This window comes from Pinus tabuliformis, chromosome 1_2 (assembly GCF_031772625.1).
Source record: "Pinus tabuliformis cultivar Carrire ecotype Pingquan chromosome 1_2, CPIR1, whole genome shotgun sequence".
Taxonomy (NCBI): Eukaryota; Viridiplantae; Streptophyta; class Pinopsida; order Pinales; family Pinaceae; genus Pinus; species Pinus tabuliformis.
In genome coordinates this window covers 838,620,572-838,642,964 of record NC_142298.1, presented here as the reverse complement: position 1 = coordinate 838,642,964, position 22,393 = coordinate 838,620,572, and the positions used below count along the sequence as shown (strand labels likewise).

Genomic DNA, 22,393 nt, shown 5'->3' with positions numbered 1-22,393 from the left:
GGGTGACGTCATCCCTACCACGTGTCACTTTGTCAGTGGTGACACGTGTCATCCGAAAATGCCCCCATAGAACCCCTGAAAATATCGAATCTGCATGCCACGTGTCCTCTGTACTGCCACGTCATGATGACGTTGGTTGCCATGTCATTTGTGAGGACCAATGGTAGTATGCCACGTCGCCCCCTGGAGGAGAGAGAAAAGGGGTCTTCCTGCCCTTGGTTTTTCAGTGATTTTCTATGTTAAATGAAATCAGCCCCTCCCGGCGCTTTAACACTAAGGGCCCGAATTATCGACGATTTCCACGATATTGACGTTCGGCAATGATTCTGGCCCTGCATTGGTGTGTGCCCCTTTGCACCTGCGATATCGGCACTCTGCCTTATGAACCACCAATAAATCGTAAGCCTATGCCTGGGACCCCGCCGATAGTCAATTTACGATAAGACTGGACCTGCCCATTGTGATTTGCAATATCGGCACTCAGCTAATCATTGATCTTACTACCTTCAATTACTGCCAAAGGAAGCTCCGATTGCGATTTGTGTTGAGCCTTTTCCTTTGGGCTATTTTCTTTTGTTTTCTAGCTTTTCGAAAGGTAACTTCAACATGCTCTATCTTCGGATCCAAAAGTCCATTTTAGGACTTCCACATACCGTTGGAAAGCTCTTTCCGAGCACTATGCAATGGAGAGTGTTAAGTTATGGTATGTTTATGCTTATAACAATTTACTTCTTTTTCTTATTATATTCCACCGATTAGCAATCACATGTACATAAAGTAAAGTGCAGATAGAACATTAAACGATCGACAGAAAACAAGCCAAGACAAGAGACACAAGATGTGGCGGCTAGCCAGGGACAAACCCCACAATGTGTGGGGAAACCCTTTGATCAAATCTTCTTTTATCTTCAATAATTCAGCAGAGAGAAATAGTACAATAAATCTGATTCATATCAGCAGTAGCAAACCCTAGATCAGTAGCATCAGCATTAGCGACTTCATTATCAAACTAGGGCAGACCATATCTCACAAACCGACAGTCGGATTGACTTCATTCCACCACCAAAAGTTTCGGCTTCCAGAGGAGGTTCAGATGAACCTACAGCGCAGTTCAGATGAGGAGATCTTCTAGGCCACGCAAGTCAATCTTTGCTTCTGTAGTTGCAGCTTCAGTTTCAGCAGTTTCCGGCTTCAAACTAGGGCAGTCGATATCTTGCAAACCGTTCGTCGGATTGACTTCATTCCACCACCAAAAGTTTCGGCTTCCAGAGGAGGTTTAGATGAACCTACAGCGCAGTTCAGATGAGGAGATCTTCTAGGCCACGCAAGTCAATCTTTGCTTCTGCAGTTGCAGCTTCAGTTTCAGCAGTTTCCGGCTTCAAACTAGGGCAGTCGATATCTTGCAAACCGTTCGTCGGATTGACTTCATTCCACCACCAAAAGTTTCAGCTTCCAGAGGAGGTTCAGATGAACCTACAGCGCAGTTCCAAAAAGGAGATCTTCTAGGCCATGCAAGTCAATCTTTACTTTTGTAGTTGCAGCTTCAAATTCAACAGCTTCCGGCTTCACATGTGTGAGAGAGAGAGACCCATTTCAGCGCAGTAGAGAAGAGACTCATATCTGCGCAGTAGAGAGAGAGAGATGTGATGAGATGAGTGAGTCTAAATGAGGAAAAGTCCTCTTATATTTATACACAACGTTGGTGGGTGAATAGATGCGACTGTTGGGCTTCTAAGCCTACATGAGTTGTAGGTCGGCTTGATAATAATTCCATAATCAAAATAAATTCATATCTCCATGAATACTTATCGGAATTGGATGATCTTTATATCATTCCTACACCTCTCGACGAGAGGAATCTAATAAAAATATTATTAGCCATGAATAAGATGACCCACATGAAGTTTTGCCCTGGTTGCCAATTTTAACACTCCCTCTCAACCATGGAGAACTTCATCTGCAATCTGTCTATCGGTCGTTACAATTCATCCATCAAATGCACTGCCTTGTACAGCCTGACCCTTGCCCTGCTCTGCTCTATTTTGCCTGTTCTGCTTTGTCTTGTTCTGCCCTGCATTGATCTGTACTTTTTTGTTCTATTCTGCTCTGCTCTTGCATTGTTCTGTTCTACTCTGCTTTTGTCCGAATTATGAAGAAGAAGAAATGATCGAGGATGTATCATACTGACTCAAAGTCAGTCTCAGAGTATGTACCACTGGTCCCAGACTAGTCTCAACCAACCCAAAGTCAGCGTCATAGTGAGTACAACTCCAATGGTCCCAAACCAATATCATCCTCCACTGACTCAAAGTTAGTCTCAGAGTATGTACCACTGATCCCAGACCAGTCTCAACCGACCCGAAGTCAGCGTCATAGTATGGTACAACTCCTACCACTGGTCCCAGACCAGTATCATTGATCCCAGATCAATGGAGGTCATCCTAGCGTAGGGAGTACGGTAGTTACAACGATGCATCCATCGGTACTACTATGGTCCCTAACTTCATTTCCCTGCTCATTGATCAGATGAGAGGTACTTCCCATGAGTCCCAGACTGCATGGGTAGGATGCCTCGACAGGAGAACTAATCAATCCTGTCCTCACAGGAGAACACATCAATCCTGCTACAATTGCCATGGAGAACACATCAATCCAGGCCTCACAGGAGAACACATCAATCCTGCTACAATTGCCATGGAGAACACATCAATCCAGGCTGCCATGGAGAACACATCAATCTAGGCCTCACAGGAGAACTAATCATCTTGCTACACAGGAGAGCGAATCATCTTGTTCCACAAGAGAGCGAATCATCTTGTCCCACAAGAGAGCGAATCATCTTGTTCCAGTGTGCACCACCAGGGGAGGGTGAGTCACCCTGTGGTCATATGTTGCTCCAGTAGGAACCGCAAGCCCTCAGAGCTCCCAGAGCTCAATGTATGCAACATGCAGGACCCTTGTACAAGGGTTTCTTGCCGACTCCAAGTCGTTTGGGAAAATCACAGATTAGATCTTTCCTCGGGGCTTTGACAAGGTGTATCAACCTATACATCATCTTAATGCGATGGAGCCTCCTTGCTCATCAACTTACCATATCCCAGATGATGTCTATCTGCTGGAGCAATTGACGAATACGGGATTCCTCAATAATCGAATCCCATCTCTGGTTGTTATAGAGAATCACAGTGGAATCCAATGTAAATCCAAACAGCTCACTGAAGAGCTTTCGCAACCAGACTGCCTCACACGAGGTCATGCTAGCAACAATATATCCTGCTTCGGCGGTGCTCAAAGCCACCGACTTCTGCTTCCTGCTCATCCAGGATATCGAAGCAGATCCCAAGGTGAAACAGCACCCGGAAGTGCTCTTATGGTCCACCACACTGCCTGCCCAATCAACATCAGTATATCCAAGTAGTCTCACATCTCCGGCAGTGTATCTTAATCCATGAGAGATTGTGTCCTGAAGACATCTCAGAAGATTCCTGGCATCAATCCAGTGAGGCTCAACCAAATATGAGCTCACAATGCTAACTGCAAAACATATGTTCGGACGGAGGTTCACCAAGAACATCAATGCGAATGAGTTTTTGAAACTCAGAGGCATTTCCCAAGTCTGGTCCGACATCACTACCATATAACTTCTAAAAGTTAAGATCCTTGAGGTAGTCACAGGCTTGCAGTCCATCATACCGAATCTTTCCAATATATTTACCACATATTTTCCTTGAGATAGGAAAATTTCCCTTGGTTTCTGCCACACTTCAAGTCCTTGGTCCTTCATTTCAAATTTAGAAGCCATCTCCCTCTTACATTTGTGAATGAGAGGGTTTGCACCTGTTAGAAAGAGGTCATCCACATACAACACCAGTATGAGAGGCGTGTCATCTTCAACCTTAAAGTAAAGGTTAGGTCCAGCTTCACTCCTAGTGAATCCCGACTTCATCAAGTAGCTATCGATCCTCTCATACCATGCTCGGGGTGCTTGCTTCAGCCCATAGAGAGCCTTCTTCAACTTGCATACATGAGATTTTCAATCATAAATCTCAAATCCTTCAGGTTGCTCCACATAGACTTCTTCTTTGATAGAACCATGCAAGAACGCGGTCTTAACATCCATCTGATGTAGGTTCCATCCTTGTGAAGCCACAAGGGCTATGATCAAGCGGATGGTCCTATATCTGGCAACAGGTGCAAATATCATAGTCTATACCTCCCTTCTGGGATAAACCACGAGCATCAAAATGAACCTTATACTTTTCCATACTTCCATTTGCTGCATGCTTTATCTTGTATAGCCATTTTAAAGTAACAATTGTCTCGTCCAGGGTCTGGGAACTACTTCCCAAACATCATTCTCCATAATAGACTCATATTATATGGTCATAGCATCCTTCCATAGTTAATGCTTGATGACATCTGAGAATGATGAAGGTTCATTTTGTATGATCGTTTTCATGATGGTCAGGTATCCCTGATACCTGTTAAGTTTCTTACTTTGATGGAAGGTTCCTCAGGGTGCAGCATGTCCTTTAGCATCATCAAGTATCCCACTAAGCCATGAAGGCCTCTTCCTAGAAGAGGAAGGCTCATGTGGATGAGGATCAATCGGATCCATGGGTTCTTCTACATCAGGCATTGATTCATCATCCTTTTCTTTCGGTTCCCTGGTGTCGGCTTCTTGAGAGCTACTCAAAGTCAGCAGATTGTCCACCTTGCTGAGAGCCATATCTTTGTCAAAGGTGACATCATGACTAATCACGACTTCCCTTTGACCGGTGGTGAACATTTCTTCAGGAGTTTAGGAACCCAATGCTTGATGAGGGCATCGATTTTGTACATATACGGCGGTGATTGTAGTTTCAGCCCATAGAAACTTTGGAAGTCTTTGATCATGTAGCATGGCCCGGACAGCTTCCATCATCGTGTGGTTCTTCCTTCCCACCACACCATTCTGCTCAGGAGTATGTGGTGTAGTAGTCTCCCTCTTAATGCCAACCTCAGGTATGCCTGAGTAAATCAATTGTAATATATCGGAGGTCTTGCTTTGGCTTGAGGGGAATGGTCCCCTTTTGAGCTTTCCTTTGGCACATCTCGGACATACACCTTCTTTCTCTACTTGGAATTCGGGCATCCCTATTACCATCTATCTTACATCGGGTAGAGCTTTGTAATGAAGGTGGGCAAACCTCCAATGCCAAAGTTCGGACTAAAGAGTTGTGTCACAAGACATGACACCTAGCGGACTTCCATCGACCTGATATAATGAATCAACACTAAACCCAAGAGTAAAGGCATTTTTAACATTATTTTTCCATATACATACCTTGCCATTGCTGAAGGTTACCTTGTAGCCTCTGTCTTCCATTTCCAAGATGGACACTAGGTTCCTTTTGAGGTCAGGTGCATTTAATACATCCTAGAATTTCTAGCCTTCTTGAATGCTTGTCCTCTTCCTTGATTCCCAGCTCTCCTCTTACCTTTGCTATTGAATTTGTCATTCCTTTGATTGCCATCAAAGGGATTTTGATCATCATCCCAGTGTGAGTACTTTCTATCAGGGCACTTCCTTGCATAGTGACCTGCTTCATCGCAGATGAAACATCGTCCTTTTCTTCCACCCTTAGATCCATCCTTTCCTTTTGATTTAGACCCATAATTATTTCTTCTCTTAGCATGAGAAGAAAAAGCAGCAGGAGGACCTTTAGGCATGGGCATTTCTTGCTCTTCTTCCCTTGTTTCTTCTTGAATGCATCTAGCCATTAATTCCTTGAAACCATGAATTACATTATAGTTCAGAAGAGTAGTCCTGAACACGTACCATTCGGATGGTAATCCTCCAAGAGTCGTGAGTGCCATTTATCTGTCAGTAATAGTTTCCCCAATAGATAGGAGATCGTTCTTGATCTCGGTGATTCTTAATAAGTATGCTTGCATAATTTCATCTTTACCATTCTTGATTTCCCTCAGCTTATTTCTACAAAACTTGATTTGCATTATTAACTTTAAATAAATTCACCAGTCTGTCGTAGATTTCCTTGGAGGTGTCTAGATCAGAGATGTAGGCCACCAAGCGCTTGTCGATAGAGTCCCGGATGATCTTCTTTGTTTTGACTTCTCCATTTTTCCATTTGTTCCAAGCAGCAGCGGATGCATTTGATGAAGGCTCAACAATATTGCCTCTTACATGGTCCAGCACTCCTTGATCTTCAAGGGTTAGATCGATAGACATCTTCCATCCGTTATAGTCAGCTTTCTCACGGAGCTTGTCTTCGGCAGGAAAGAGTGTTGAGGACCCCATAGTTCTTTTAGGATAGCCTTGCCAATCTTCTCTACAATGATTGCTCTTGCTCTTGCTCGGGCTTTGTCTTCACCTCAGCTCTGATACCATGTTAAGTTATGGTATGTTTTATGCTTATAACAGTTTACTTCTTTTTCTTATTTTATTCCACCGATTAGCAATCACACGTACATAAAGTAAAGTGCAGATAGAACATTAAACGATCAACAGAAAACAAGCCAAGACAAGAGACACAAGATGTGGCGGCTAGCCAGGGACAAACCCCACAATGTGTGGGGAAACCCTTTGATCAAATCTTCTTTTATCTTCAATAATTCAGCAGAGAGAAATAGTACAATAAATCTGATTCATATCAGCAATAGCAAACCCTAGATCAGTAGCATCAGCATTAGCGGCTTCATTATCAAACTAGGGCAGACCATATCTCACAAATCGACAGTCGGATTGACTTCATTCCACCACCAAAAGTTTCGACTTCCAGAGGAGGTTCAGATGAACCTACAGCGCAGTTCAGATGAGGAGATCTTCTAGGCCACGCAAGTCAATCTTTGCTTCTGCAGTTGCAGCTTCAGTTTCAGCAGTTTCCGGCTTCAAACTAGGGCAGTCGATATCTTGCAAACCGTTCGTCGGATTGACTTCATTCCACCACCAAAAGTTTCGGCTTCCAGAGGAGGTTCAGATGAACCTACAGCGCAGTTCAGATGAGGAGATCTTCTAGGCCACGCAAGTCAATCTTTGCTTCTGCAGTTGCAGCGTCAGTTTCAGCAGTTTCCGGCTTCAAACTAAGGCAGTCGATATCTTGCAAACCGTTCGTTGGATTGACTTCATTCCACCACCAAAAGTTTCGGCTTCCAGAGGAGGTTCAGATGAACCTACAGCGCAGTTCCAAAGAGGAGATCTTCTAGGCCACGCAAGTCAATCTTTACTTCTGTAGTTGCAGCTTCAAATTCAACAGCTTCCGGCTTCACATGTGTGAGAGAGAGAGACCCATTTCAGCGCAGTAGAGAAAAGACTCATATCTACGCAGTAGAGAGAGAGAGATGTGATGAGATGAGTGAGTCTAAATGAGGAAAAGTCCTCTTATATTTATACACAACGTTGGTGGGTGAATAGATGCGACTGTTGGGCTTCTGAGCCTACATGAGTTGTAGGTCGGCTTGATAATAATTCCATAATCAAAATAAATTCATATCTCCATGAATATTTATCGGAATTGGATGATCTTTATATCAATCCTACACCTCTCGACGAGAGGAATCTAATAAAAATATTATTAGCCATGAATAAGATGACCCACATGAAGTTTTGCCCTGGTTGCCAATTTTAACAGAGAGGGACTGATTAAACCCTGAGAGCTTCTGTGGCTTGGGAAATGGCTTCAAACTTCACTTCTCTTATGTATTCTGAGCAACTGATAACTTGTAAAGCAGTGAGTAACAACAGGAAGAATATCAAGGGAGCATTATGTTCTGGTAGCAGTAAATCTTAGGAGATTCTTCATCTTATACATTTTAATCTTTGTGGGCCCATGCCAATGAAATCCCTTGGAGGAGATTTATATTATCAGAAGGAGAATCACACAGCCATAAAATCATATGCACAGCAAATTAACTCACAGAACAATAAACCGACGGAAAAGGCAGAGAGCCATCATGTGGTCTCTCATGCTCATGTAATTCTCTCTTATTCAAATAATTTAATAATACATTTAAATACATGAGCAAGTGGTCTTAAGATATGCGTCTATCTTAGACTCACCTGGTTGAAACAATTTCTCAACTTACACACTAATTTAGGAGAGCTAGTTAGAGAGAATCTCTCATCCAAAACTAGACTCCTTAGTTTGAGGAATTCTCATGATTTTATTTATTTAATTTAATTTTTGGATTTATTAATTGATTATTAAGAGAGTGAGGCTAACATTCCCCCCTCAATGATAAATCCAAAACGAACAAGGAAGCATCTTCCAAGTTCTCAAGTCGATCCTCAAAAATCATTTTCTTGAAAAAACCTCCAAAGCTGGATGCTGAAAAAACTCAAATCTTAAGAGAACATGAATCAGCTGCATGTCTGATTCATCTCTGAATGTTGCTTGACAACTCCATCATGTGCCAAGCTGCAAAAGGATCCAACTGTCCTTTGCTTGAAAACAGCATCCGGTGTCCACTGACACAATTTTATGAACGTCCATTGGCGTATCTGCTGGTGATGATCGAAAAACAACTCAATGTTGCTTTTGCTATGATGAAAGCCACTCACTGTTGCTTTTGTTGTCGATCACCCACTGGCGAATTTGTTGATGCTCACTGCTGATGAAAAATGCCCACTGGCTAATGAAGATGCCCTCTGGCTGCTTCGCTGATGTTGTCGAGACTTTCAGTTTGACAACCACTTGTCAATTTCATTGACATTGTCCCCCCTTTGTCAGCTAAAAGGAGAGGCAATCTTCTTCAAAATATATCAGAACTCTGAACTCCCCCCTTCAGTTGTAGGAGAGTTTCACTGTTGTACTCCCCCATTCAACTGCACGAGAGTACCATCTTTATTTGACTGTTAGTTGCAATATATGTGAGTGAATCCAATTGTAAAACTTGTACAATCTTCTAGCTGTGGATGACCATTCCCAGGGATCAATCCATGAATAATTTATCTTCAATCTGGCTGACTGTTGCTGTTTGCTGCATTTCTCTACTGAATGATTTGACTTGCCACAATGGTGACAAGGATGGAGATCAAAACATTGATCTTCCAGATGACCAGTTCTTTGACAATAAGAACATTTCGGTTTGTCTGCAACTTGAGTTTGTGTGCATTTCTGTTTGTCTGCACTTTCAGTTTGTGTGCATTGATGTCTGTCTGCAACTTGCGAAGAACTTGCTGAGGTGATATGTTAAAGTAATCTGGCACTAACGAACTGAATGGGCTTTGAATAATCAGGGATATGTAAGTTGTCATCATCTTCAACATATCCTAAGCCCTGTCGATTTCGATTACTTTGGATTTCTTCCCATGGCTTGATGATGAGTTTGGAAGAAAGTTGCACTGGAACAACTTCAACACTTGACGCTGGTTGGATGAATGAGTTCGAATGATCCGTTGTATCTGGAAAAGACTTGGAAGCAACACGCTTCTCTTGCAACTCAATTCTCTGCAGTTGCGATTCTAGTTGAAGGAACTCAATTGTTTCATGTGCATGTTGAATATGCATTTGAATGTCAGCAAGAGTGGTTTTGCTGATGTGCACCATGTCACCGGCTGATGATAGCATAAATTGTTAATAATTTGGGACAACTGAATGTGTGTCGCCATGTTGCCTTGCTTACTTTGAAGTCAGGCTCGCTTGTCGTGGAAGTTGTGCTTGAAAAAATTGCTCACTTGAGTCGATCACTGAAATGACACACTCGCTTGTACTGGTTGTTGATTGTTGATGCTTTTAAACACTTGCTTGAACTGCTAATTGTATGCTCGCTTGTTGTGCGTTGAACTATTGTACTTGATTTGGTTACTTGACACGCTCGCTTGATCTGTTGCTTAAAACATTGGCTTGATTTGATGCTCACTTGAAGAATTCACACTTGTTTGATGATGATTGCTTGCTAGATGGCTTGCTTGAACTTGCTTGATTTATTACTAACACTTTGTGCTTTCTTGAATGTACTCACTGAATGTGCTGATTTAAAAAAGGAAGGGTGTCGAACACCGTCGAAAGTGCACCCAAGAGACAAATGACAAGTTCAATCTTGATGACTCAGTTGAAGACTTACTTGACTTAATGTATTCACCTTAACAATTCAAATTAGGGTGTCGGTTACAACCGAGAATGCACCCGTACAATTCAACTGAATTTGACTTTGATTACAATTCAACTTACAAATTATGATTTGCAAGTTGCAGTTTTGTATTGAGCTTATTAAAGAAATGGTGCAAGTGCAATTTCCAAAAAATTGTTGTTGAATTGCTACAAAAATTGTTGATGTAGATGACAGCTGGATTGGATGTTGAAGCAGAAATGTCTTGACTTGAAATGCTTGATTTTGTAGCGTCCTTAACTTGATTGCTTTGATTACATGATGTGAAATTTGCTTGCTTGGAAGATCATCTTATCAAGTTGATGATGTGATGCTTTGTGCTTATGAACTTAATCTTGATTATGGGAGCTTTAATTTCAGGAACTTGATCGATGACTTGTATATGTAAACTTTTCTTATCTACATGTAGTTGTTTTGTTGAAGCATAAGAAAAAGAGCATTTTACAAACTCGACACAAGTCATGCAAACACATCCACGACACAGTGTGTACCTATGATCCCCTTATTCAATTTCGGGCGGATCTAAGACACAAACACCACAAAAAAATATGTTTTTATTAAACTTCAAGATACATCATCATGACAATGTCTTCAGTGAGGCGTCTCAAGCACAAACTGAGAACTCCTTGGCGTCAAATTGTCTTCCAAAAATGACCAGCAGAATACATGCACTCGCTTAATCGCCCACCTCACCTAACAGTGACAGAATAAGGGCCAGGATGCTGAATGTCGGATCTCTTATTTGATTCCCTTTTTTATGGTGTTGCTCTGCTCAACTTGCACGACAATCCACATTCAGGCAAGTATGATCTTAGGGTTTGAAAATGAGCTTCAGCCAATCCCTAACTTAGGCTGGCTAAGACATAAAAATTAACTTGCAGGGATTATTGCCAGTAAGTACGAGTTCCGAGAGTGGCTTTACTGATGACACAACTGGCATTCAGCAAGTAAAATACAATAAAGCCCATTGGTGATTTGTAATGTCAGCAGGGGTGGCAGGGTTCATCCAAATGTCAAAGGAAAGCGATAGGAAATAAGGATACAGAGCCAACCATTCATATATTTTCCCTGATAAAATTCAAATTCAATTGTGAAGAACTTCGGAGATCTGTAGGGTTTTGTCGTATGCTTTCAAAGGCTCCGTCTTCAATTTCCAGATCTGATCACTAGCAAGTAGATGATTGTCTGCAACGTTGAAAGCTTATGGTGGATTCCTAGATTCTGAAAAAGGGCGGGGTTGTCGGTGCCCCTCTAAAGCAAAGCAGGAATCATGGCGTGGCTGAATAGAGTATCATTGGGGAATTTCCCAGATCTAGCCGACGCTGTCAATAAGCTCAGCGAAAGTGTCCAGAACATTCAATTGCATGCAAGTTTGTTTAAATTAAGACTAATAAAAACAAAACATTACTCAAATTCACTGATTTACAAAAACTGCTGCTACTATCGAGCTGCGTATCTCAGAATTAAAATTCTGGACTTCTGAACCTTCGTTTCAACTCTTTTTTGATACGCTGAATGTCCAGAAAGGTTGTAGCATGCATTCCGCGGTTTTCTTCAATTCTTCTGATAAGAAAAGGGATCACTTTCTCCACAAGCCCAAACGGAACATATTTACTCACCTCGAATCCTGCTTTTACTAAACCCAGCGATAACCTATCTTCACCGCGTTGTCTGTAACAAACTCTGCTCAAGATCACGACTGAAACATGCGATTGAAGAACGTTTGTGGTCAACAAAAGACTGGATGGTCGCTGTGAAGATGCTGGCACTCATTCATTGATTGATGAGAGATTCCATTTTTATTGAAGAAGAAGAGATGCAGCGCTCCTCTCATGCAACAATACTCGCCCGGTGGATTCCCTCTTTACCTTTCTGGAATACAAAAATCGTCTCAGGTCCAGGGTTCGACTCACCATCAATTCTTAAGATTCTGGCAGATCTCTTTTCTCGAAGCGGAGATTTCCTTGTCGCCGGGGAATTCTATGGACTCTTTCTCAACTAACCCGAGATTTTTTGCAAATGGTAATCAAACCTCAGGAACTGAAGCCTCTAAAAGGGATAGGACCATACAAGAATGGTCTCAGCTTGCTTTGCTTCTAGAAATCGAGGATCATGAACAAAGAAGAGAGGCCATAAGAAAACAGAGATTATGCAAGAGACTATTATCTAATTATGTAGATGAAGATCGCACCCTAATGGGCGGAAACAGAGATCGGCTTCATAATCTTATTGAACAAGTGATAAAAGATCCCACATTCAAACAAAATTTTTACTCAAGCATTCGCAATCACGTTTGTGCCAATGCGGCATAAGAACGCTTGTGCCATCTCCTGTGATTATTTGGGGTGATTATTGGTTGTTAAAAGACGAGAGTGATGGTGAGACCTTTTACTGTATAGCTCTGATACCACATGAAGGAGAATCACACAGCCATAAAATCATATGCACAGCAAATTAACTCACAGAACAATAAACTAGCGGAACAGGCAGAGAGCCATCATGTGGTCTCTCATGCTCATGTAATTCTCTCTTATTCAAATAATTTATAATACATTTAAATACATGAGCAAGTGGTCTTAAGATAATGTGTCTATCTTAGACTCACTTGGTTGAGACAATTTCTCAACTTACACACTAATTTAGGAGAGCTAGTTGGAGAAAATCTCTCATCCAAAACTAGACTCCTTAGTTTGAGGAATTCTCATGATTTTATTAATTTAATTTAATTTTTGGATTTATTAATTGATTATTAAGAGAGTGAGGCTAGCATTATCCGATCTTTGCTGATGACTGCTCGTAAAACTTGGATCTTCTACTTGAAGACCAAGGAACAGGTTTTTGATGTGTTCAAGGATTTCAAGGTTCTTCTGGAAAATCAAACAGGAAAGAAGATTAAGATCCTGAGGACAAATAATGGAGGAGAGCACACTTCAAATGATTTTAAAGACTTTTGCAGAGAGGTAGGGTTTAAGAGGGAGGTAATTGTTCCATACAACCCTCAACAAAATGGAGTTGCTGAGAGATGTTGGAAAAAGTAACTATGTTCGGTCTTCAATAATGTACTTGAGTCATTATGTAATGTACTTGTCAAAAGAATAAAGAAAATAATTTTTATTATTATCATTGTGACTTATTAAAGCATGGGTTTCATGCTTGGGTCACCATGTTTTGGATCAAAGTCCCCTTTGAGGACTTCTAGAATTTATTATGGGCCCATAGAATTATTGTACATTCAAAGAGACCCTTCTTGGGCTTTCGGATCATGTAAAAAGGTTTTGTATCAAGCAAAATATGAATTATGTGTCCTCCACATCATGTCGGCCTAAGGAAGATCAAGTCGGTCTAGAGACCCTCATTGGACCCACTAGAAGGCTATATAAAGAAGGAAGTCGAAGTCATTTGGCAGCATCACTCTCACAAGCAATTCAATATCTTTTGGGATGTGCTGGGAAGTGCCGAGGATGCGAAGTCTGCTGTTAGAAGGAGGAAATAAGTGTGAGTTTGGGGAATCTCTAGAGAAGAGGAAAATCGAAGTTTTGGTGCCTCTTTCTCTGTTTCATGGTCTGGTTTAGGAGATCGTGTTAGTTTTTGGTAGCATCGGAAGTGCTCTAGCCTTGAAAATTGGTGGAGAGGCTAAGGCTCATATGTTCTAAAGAACCCAAAAACCGTTTGGTGAAATTCCACACGGGTTGTATTTTATTAAAATAATTAATTTTTTTAATGGGGTTCCTAAGTCTAAACATAGGGAAATTAAAAATATTAATGGGTATTAATCAAAATATGGGTGAGAATGATCTAGAAGGCAAATCAAGTCATGTTAGAGATTTAATCTCGACCGTTGAAGTCTCAACAGGAAAAGTATAAGAAAGAGGCTTAGGGTTCATTTAGAAACACACAGAGAGATTGAGGAAATCGATTTTCTGAGGTGAGAAGTTCTCAGGAGGAAAATCGATTAGGGAGATCTTATAGTTGAGGGGCACTAAGATTCCGAGAGAAAGGCTTTCCAAAGAATACAAGGTAGAGAAAGGACAGAAGATGTCCAGAGGAGAGCCGACGCTAGCCTACGCAGTGCTGATGCAGCGGTAGCGCAATTAGTGAGGGGCAGTCAAAATTCTGCGGAGGGAATTCGAAGTTCAAGTGCTAGAAGCCAAGGTGTGAGACTAGAGGCAAGAAAGTCTAATTTTCAGCCAGCAGAAGATCCAGAGCAGAGAGACAGAGTAATACCCAGGAGGGGTGACGCAGAAGCTGCCCAGGGTGACGAAGTTTGACACAGAGGCATTCAGAAGGTGACACAGAGCCTCCCAGAGCTAAGGATCAGTCACTAATTCTCTAGTGACAGGGTGAGATTATTTCACCAGTCTTTTGTACAATATTTTCTCTATAAAGGATTGCTAGTTGAGCATCCTAGATTTGTATTTAGAATTTTCTCCTGGATAATAATAAACCCTCAAAGTTGTTGCACCGGTTTTCCCACATTGGGTTTTTCCGGGGACTATTTTGTCCAAAAATAACTGTGTCCTATGTATCTTATTCTTTGCTCAGTTTCCTTGTTTCATGCAAATCAAATTTAGGTAGTGTAGGCTACAGAAGTAATTTGCTTCAGTATTCAGAAGAATAACTTGATGAATGTGTTGACCACTACGTGTCAACTTCCCATAGCAGTACACCCCCTTTTCTTCGCAAAAAGGATAGCGCTTGATTGACGTGTCCATGCCATTCGACAGTCATTGTCGACTTGATCAATCTATGTTGTAAACCCAGTTTGCATGTGTGAATTGTAAATAATCTTAGCAGATATGAGTCATGTATGTAAATTGCCTAGGTGGACCTAATTTCCTAGTGATAATCTACGTTCCGGAAGGTTTTTTGTCTCACCGATCTATGATCGGCAGAGTTTTCCTTCAGCCTAACCCCAAAGCCGGAATGGATTTTGTCATTAGAATCTTAGGAGAATCCTAGTGTGTTAATCTGCTAGATTATAGTTGTCGCAGAACTGGGTGGTTTATGAGGGTCTATGTCAAATGGGTTCTCCCCCTTGAGATGTGAAGTTGTAAAAGTCATGATGTAAAGTGTCTTGAGGGTTAGAAAATATTTTAATCCCCTCATAAGTCCTAAGTCCTAGGTGATTTTTCCAAAGGCTAAGTTCGAGGATCCATTTAAAAATAAATTAAAAATTAAAAAATTAACTAAAAAATAAAAATTTTAAAAAATAATAAAATAATAAAATTTATAAAATAAATTTTAAAAAATAAATAAAAATAAAAATAAAAATAATAAAATAAAGTAAAAACCTAAAAATAATAAAATAATAATATTTTTGAGTAAATAAATGCAGAATTTCAATTTTTAATGCATTAAAAAATTCAACGGATGAGATTAAGAGATGTCTTGATCCTCATCGATGGTCGAGATCATTTTGACGTGGATCACTCGAACTAGCCGTTGGGAATTTTTCCTTTAAATAGGGTGCTAGGGGTCATTTGAGATCAGATTCGATCTGTGAGTCTTGTGCTAAAGAAGCTCTCTTGTAAACTTTTCTGGTGCTAATAAAGAAATACTTTGGGGTTGAAATCTTGCTGGTGTTACTCTCTGGAAGTGCTATGAGCTATTTTATTTTCTGCATATTTTGATTTTCAGCCATTAGTAACAGCTTATTGTAAAGTATTGTTGAACACAGGTATCTTGTTCATTTGCTAGTGTTTGAATGGTGTTAGAATTTCTGAAGTAATGGCAGGTATCTCCATTGCATTTGAGATCTAGTACTGTTTTTTCTCTCTTTATTGATGGTTGAAGTCAGCTGTGCAGGAAACCCTTATTGAAGAAGATCAGTGGGCGTTTGGGGAAGTTCTCGGCTGAACCAGCCAACTCCCGCAAGCATTTTCTTGCAGAGCCCAGCCAGTTTCGATCCTGGGTTTATCATTTAAGTTTGTTTTCTAATTTGCATGAGAGATTTCTGAAGTTTTTTTTATAGTAAATCTGAAATTTTGATAATATTACTGCTGATTATTGATAAATCTGGCTGTTTAAGAGTCAAAAGTTGTAAATGTTGTTCAGCTGATCTAGGGTTTTGATTTTGTTTTATGCACATATCACTTCTAGGCTTTTCTTTTGCAGGTTTCAGAAGAGATTTCTCGTTGGAAGCCAGATCTAGGCCCTGGGGCAAGATCTAGCCTCACAATCAGGTTTTTTTTTGCAGGGTCTCCATTTTGCTGTTTGAGGTTTCAGATTCATTTATTTGCAAAGCTGGAAATTAATTGCAGAACTGACCATTCACCCGGTTTTCCTACGCTGGCCATCCTCACTCCAACAGCTGCTGCATCTTCACCTTTCCCTGATACGCACAATCAATTTCCCTCTTCAAATTTTCCGCCTCCACTGCAAGCTCACCTGAACACACTACGTCACAGCAAACTCACGTTGTTTTTGGGTGTATGTACGATAAATTTCAGGTTTTCCCTTGCTCCTTGGTCGAAGCCGAGCTCTTCCACGCGTTTTCCATCTCAATCCTCTCACCCCTCACATGAAACCCCCTTATCTTCAGCAATTCGTTTCAAATCTTCCACTGCCATCGTGAATGATTTCCTGTCCATTGTTGTGGCTTCTTAAACTGCAGTCCTGTATCGTTTCCTGCCCCTCCTGTGTGCACGTCCATTTGCCAAATTTTCACCTGCATGCATCTGCCCGTCGAGCCACCAACCTGCAAGCATTCCCTTCCCGCCGTCACAAAACCTGCAAGACCACGTTTTTCTTACGGCCTGGTTTGATTTGCGTCTGGGTACGTGCATAGGTAAGATTAGATTGGTGCAGCGTAAATACGATTTTCATTTTTTTTTTATATGGTTAGGGATTAGCGTAAGTTCTTTTTTTTTTTTTTTGGTTTTGGCTTGATAAAAGTTAAAATAAAAATTGTTTTGGCTTTTAGATTTTTTAGATTTGATATATATATTGAAATTCATTTTTATTTCCTTTTTTCTTAGGTTATATATGTATAAATATTTCAGGTTTGAAATTTTTTTTGATTAGCTTTTGATATTAGAGTTAGATCCTTTCAGCTTAGCTTAGTTTGTAAAGGCTCTAGGTTATATTTGATTTAAGTTTTATGTTCATTTAAAAATAAAATTAAAAAATAATAATAATAAAAATCCTTTTTAGACTTTAGTTTCAGTTTAAATTTTGATTTCAAGTCCTTTTTTTTTATAATCATAAAATTCATAAAAATTATAAAATCATAAAAAAAAGGGTTCTAGATTTTAATTCTATAGTTTAGTTTAAGTTTTATTTTTATTAATCATAAAAAATAAAAAAGTATAAAAATTAGAAATCATAAAAATCATAAATAAATAAACCAAGAAAAAAAAAAAAAAAAAAAATCTATATTTTAGGTTTTAGATTTAAAAGTCTCATTTATTTAGACTTTAGTTAACCTAGTCTTGTTTTATTTAAAAACATAAAAATATTTTGGAAATATTTTGCCAGTTTGAATCTTAGCCCAGGAATCAGCTACTTTTTATCTCTTTCGCTGAGGCTAAAATTTTGATGTGGAAAAAACGTTTATCATTTTTATGTGTGATTTAGCATGCTTGAATGATCATGAATGAGATATCTGGTTAGCGTTTATTTTGCCAGTTTGAATCTTAGCCCAGGAATCAGCTACTTTTTATCTCTTTCGCTGAGGCTAAAATTTTGATGTGGAAAAAACGTTTATCATTTTTATGTGTGATTTAGCATGCTTGAATGATCATGAATGAGATATCTGGTTAGCGTTTAAAATTACATGGTTGAGTATCGAACTTTATCTTTCGAAGTTATGAATTGCTGGAGTATCATTTAAGCATTTTCTCGCATTTGATAAAATTTAATCTTTGTTTAAGTTATTTGATGATAAATGATTGCTCTACATGGTTTACATTTCTGCAACATTTAGTAAGTAATCATTTAAACATTAACTTCATAAGGCACTGGTCTATTAATTTAATAAAATCATTTTAGTGCTGGCTTCCCTTTGTGTCTCCCAAACCAACTGATTCACAGTTGGTGATCCGTTTTCCCATAGGGTCTACCCCCCTTAGCCGCGGGAGACAGGCTTAAACGGAGAGATCGGGGATCAGGGTGACAGCCCCGATCTGAGCGTTGTCGTGACGATCTGTGCGACAACATTTTTTGGCGTCGTTGCCGGGGACAGAGTTTTTCTGGCCCTGGCGTTTCAACGACATTTATCATTCTTTCATCTTTCGCATATCTCATTTGAGCTGGCAGAGTCAACATTTTTTGGCATCATTTGGATCTTTTCATCACCTTATCTTTCGTCATATCAGCAACTTCTCTTCAGTTCGTTTCTTGTTTGGGTGGCGACTCCATTTTCTTATTTTTCCCAGACAAGAAGCCTCCTTCATATCTGCTTATTGGTTGCTTTTTGGATCCTAGAATTAGATTCATTGTTCAAGTGGCGACTCCACTGGTTTCATTTATTAATTTTCTTGAGCAGAGATCTCTTTCTATCATCCATTTGATCCCTTATTATTCATCATGGATTATTCGTTTAAACCATGTCATTTTACTAATGTTCGCCATGATATTCCGGAGGTGGCCATTTCTAAATTACCTGTGTTCTCGGGTGGTGATTCAGTCGCTGTTAAAAAGCATCTAGGCGGGTTTACTCGTATAATGATCATGTATTGTAGATCTCCTCAGTATAATCATGAAGATGTCAAAATGCGTCTATTTGTCCTTTCTTTAGAAGATGATGCTTTGAATTGGTTTAATAGTTGTCCTGAAGATTCTGAAGATTCCTTCACTTCTTTACAAGACATTGTCGATGCTTTTAAAGATAGATATGGTAATCCAGATAGCTCGCCTTGTGCCCCTAAAATTGTGCAACAGAATGAAAATAATCTTATAAAAGGTCCAGCTGTCAATGAAAGATTTCAAGACAATGCTTCATATCAGAATTTGCCATCCACTTGTACCATTGCAGATCATAGTGGAAAAGTAGGAACAAATTGTAAAAACAATGTTGACAATGAAAAGAAAGATCATAAGCAAATTATACAAGATCTAATACTGCTGGTAAAAAATATGGAGGTCAATCAAACTAATTGCGCCAATGATGTGAGAATTTTATGCACCCATCTGGAAAAGCGTAATAGGGAGATAGAGATCATGCAAAATCAGCATACTAAGGAAATTGAGGCCATGAAGACTAATCATGACACAGAAATTAGTTTTATGCAAAGCAAGTTATCAGGCTTAGAGGAAAAAATGACGACCATGCAAGCAAATCATAAGGAAGAGATAAACTCTATGCAGCATTGCTTAATGACCATAAAGGAAAAAGACGATAAAGTAATAAAAGATATGGAAGCTAATCAGATATGTCTTCAGAAAAAGTTATTGACCATGGAAGAAGATCATGCCAGGGAAATCAATGCTATGAAAGTTGAACATTCTAGCCAGATAAATGCCATTACAATACAGGTACATAAATTTCAACAGCGGATTAAGGATGAGAGAAACCAGGAAACATCAATAGATCAGGAGCCTTCTCATTTGCTGCAACAAGCTCCATCTTATTATGAGGAGGTCATTGGTTCGATTGAAAGGTGGTTAATTGAAGGTGATCCAGATAAACTTAAAAACGATAAAGATCAGATGCAAGATGAAGAAAGACATGTCACACATATCTTACATACTTCATCTAAGAGCTTTGAAACAGAAAGTTCCACGTCATCAGTAATACAACCTGCCACAAAGAAAAAGCGCAAGAGAAAGAAAATGAGAAGAAGATTTGATGCATCAGACGGCCGCAAGCAGCTTGATTTTCGGATAGGAAAAAGTCCTACCATATGTAGAATTGGACATGGCACATCCGACAAGCAGCCGACAGATTTGCTTGAAAGCAGGCAAATGCTCAGTATACGCTATATTGAACACATCTGATGCCATGGGGCATCCCCTGTATTTCTAACCTTACTCCTTGTTTTTTCAGCATTTCCATTTCTGTTTTAGGATTAAATTTACTTTTCATGTTACTAGATAGTTAATAAATAAAGAGCTTATATATTTCCTGTGTTTAACGTTATATGATGATTTTTTGGATGGAAGCTACTTATGTTTTATTGTGTATTGCGTGGATGCAGATTCTGGATTCTCACATTCCTGCAGTGCAGCAACGTGTCCCCAAGTGGAGCCAGATGTTGACCACTACGTGTCAACTTCCCATAGCAGTACACCCCCTTTTCTTTGCAAAAGGGATAGCGCTTGATTGACGTGTCCGTGCCATTCGACAGTCATCGTCGACTTAATCAATCTATGTTGTAAACCCAGTTTGCATGTGTGAATTGAAAATAATCTTAGCAGATACGAGTCATGTATGTAAATTGCTTAGGTGGACCTAATTTCCTAGTGATAATCTACGTTCCGGAAGGTTTTTTGTCTCACCGATCTATGATCGGCAGAGTTTTCCTTCAGCCTAACCCCAAAGCCGGAATGGATTTTGTCATTAGAATCTTAGGAGAATCCTAGTGTGTTAATCTGCTAGATTATAGTTGTGTCGCAGAACTGGGTGGTTTATGAGGGTCTATGTCAAATGGGTTCTCCCCCTTGAGATGTAAAGTTGTAAAAGCCATGATGTAAAGTGTCTTGAGGGTTAGAAAATGTTTTAATCCCCTCATAAGTCCCAAGTCCTAGGTCCTAGGTGATTTTTCCAAAGGCTAAATTCGAGGATCCATTTAAAAATAAATTAAAAATTAAAAAAAATAACTGAAAAATAAAAATTAAAAAAAAAAAAAATTATAAAATAAATTTAAAAAAATAAATAAAAATAAAAATAAAATAATAATAATAAAATAAAGTAAAAACCTAAAAATAATAAAATAATAATATTTTTGAGTAAATAAATGCAGAATTTCAATTTTTAATGCATTAAAAAATTCAACGGATGAGATTAAGAAATGTCTTGATCCTCATCGATGGTCGAGATCATTTTGACGTGGATCACTCGAACTAGCCGTTGGGAATTTTTCCTTTAAATAGGGTGCTAGGGGTCATTTGAGATCAGATTCGATCTGTGAGTCTTGTGCTGAAGAAGATCTCTTGTAAACTTTTCTGGTGCTAATAAAGAAAGACTTTGGGGTTGAAATCCTGCTGGTGTTACTCTCTGGAAGTGTTGTGAGCTATTTTATTTTCTGCATATTTTGATTTTCAGCGATTAGTAACAGCTTATTGTAGAGCACTGTTGAACACAGGTATCTTGTTCACTTGCTAGTGTTTGAATGGTGTTAGAATTTCTGAAGTAATGGTAGGTATCTCCATTGCATTTGAGATCTAGTACTGTTTTTTCTCTCTTTATTGATGGTTGAAGTCAGCTGTGCAGGAAACCCTTATTGAAGAAAATCAGTGGGCATTTGGGGAAGTTCTCGACTGAACCAGCCAACTCCCGCAAGCATTTTCTTGCAGAGCCCAGCCAGTTTCGATCCTGGGTTTATCATTTAAGTTTGTTTTCTAATTTGCATGAGAGATTTCTGAAGTTTTTTTATAGTAAATCTGAAATTTTGATAATATTACTGCTGATTATTCATAAATCTGGTTGTTTAAGAGTCAAAAGTTGTAAATGTTGTTTAGCTGATCTAGGGTTTTGATTTTGTTTTATGCACATATCACTTCTGGGCTTTTCTTTTGCAGGTTTCAGGAAGAGATTCCTCGTTGGAAGCCAGATCTAGGCCCTGGGGCAAGATCTAGCCTCACAATCAGTTTTTTTTTTGCAGGGTCTCGATTTTGCTGTTTGAGGGTTTCAGATTCAGTTATTTGCAAAGCTGGAAATTAATTGCAGAATTGACCATTCACCCAGTTCTCCTACGCTGGCCATCCTCACTCCAACAACTGCTGCATCTTCACCTTTCCCTGATACGCACAATCAATTTCCCTCTTCAAATCCTCCGCCTCCACTGCAAGCTCACCTGAACACACTACGTCACAGCAAACTCACGTTGTTTTTGGGTGTATGTACGATAAATTTCAGGGTTTCCCTTGCTCCTTGGTCGAAGCCGAGCTCTTCCACGCGTTTTCCATCTCAATCCTCTCACCCCTCACGTGAAACCCCACTTATCTTCAGCAATTCGTTTCAAATCTTATGCTGCCATCGTGAATGATTTCCTGTCCATTGTTGTGGCTTCTTAAACTGCAGTCCTGTATCGTTTCCTACCCCTCCTGCGTGCACGTCCATTTGCCAAATTTTCACCTGCGTGCATCTGCCCGTCGAGCCACCAACCTGCAAGCATTCCCTTCC

General features: G+C 39.7%; 1 protein-coding gene and 1 pseudogene across 2 annotated transcripts in view; one reads left to right on the top strand and one right to left on the bottom strand.

The window, feature by feature from the left end:
- Positions 1–22,393, bottom strand: part of LOC149208542 (pyruvate kinase isozyme A, chloroplastic-like) — a 205,176-nt pseudogene that overhangs the window by 69,953 nt on the left and 112,830 nt on the right. The window lies entirely within an intron of this gene.
- Positions 11,943–12,430, top strand: LOC149208543 (uncharacterized). The gene has a single exon (XM_089396648.1). The coding sequence runs from the start codon at positions 11,943–11,945 to the stop codon at positions 12,420–12,422; it is 480 nt and encodes a 159-aa protein (XP_089252774.1). The 3' UTR covers positions 12,423–12,430.

Coding starts and splice junctions, on each gene's coding strand:
- LOC149208543 (XM_089396648.1), top strand. CDS start 11,943: ATGCAACAATACTCGCCCGGTGGATTCCCTCTTTACCTTTCTGGAATA.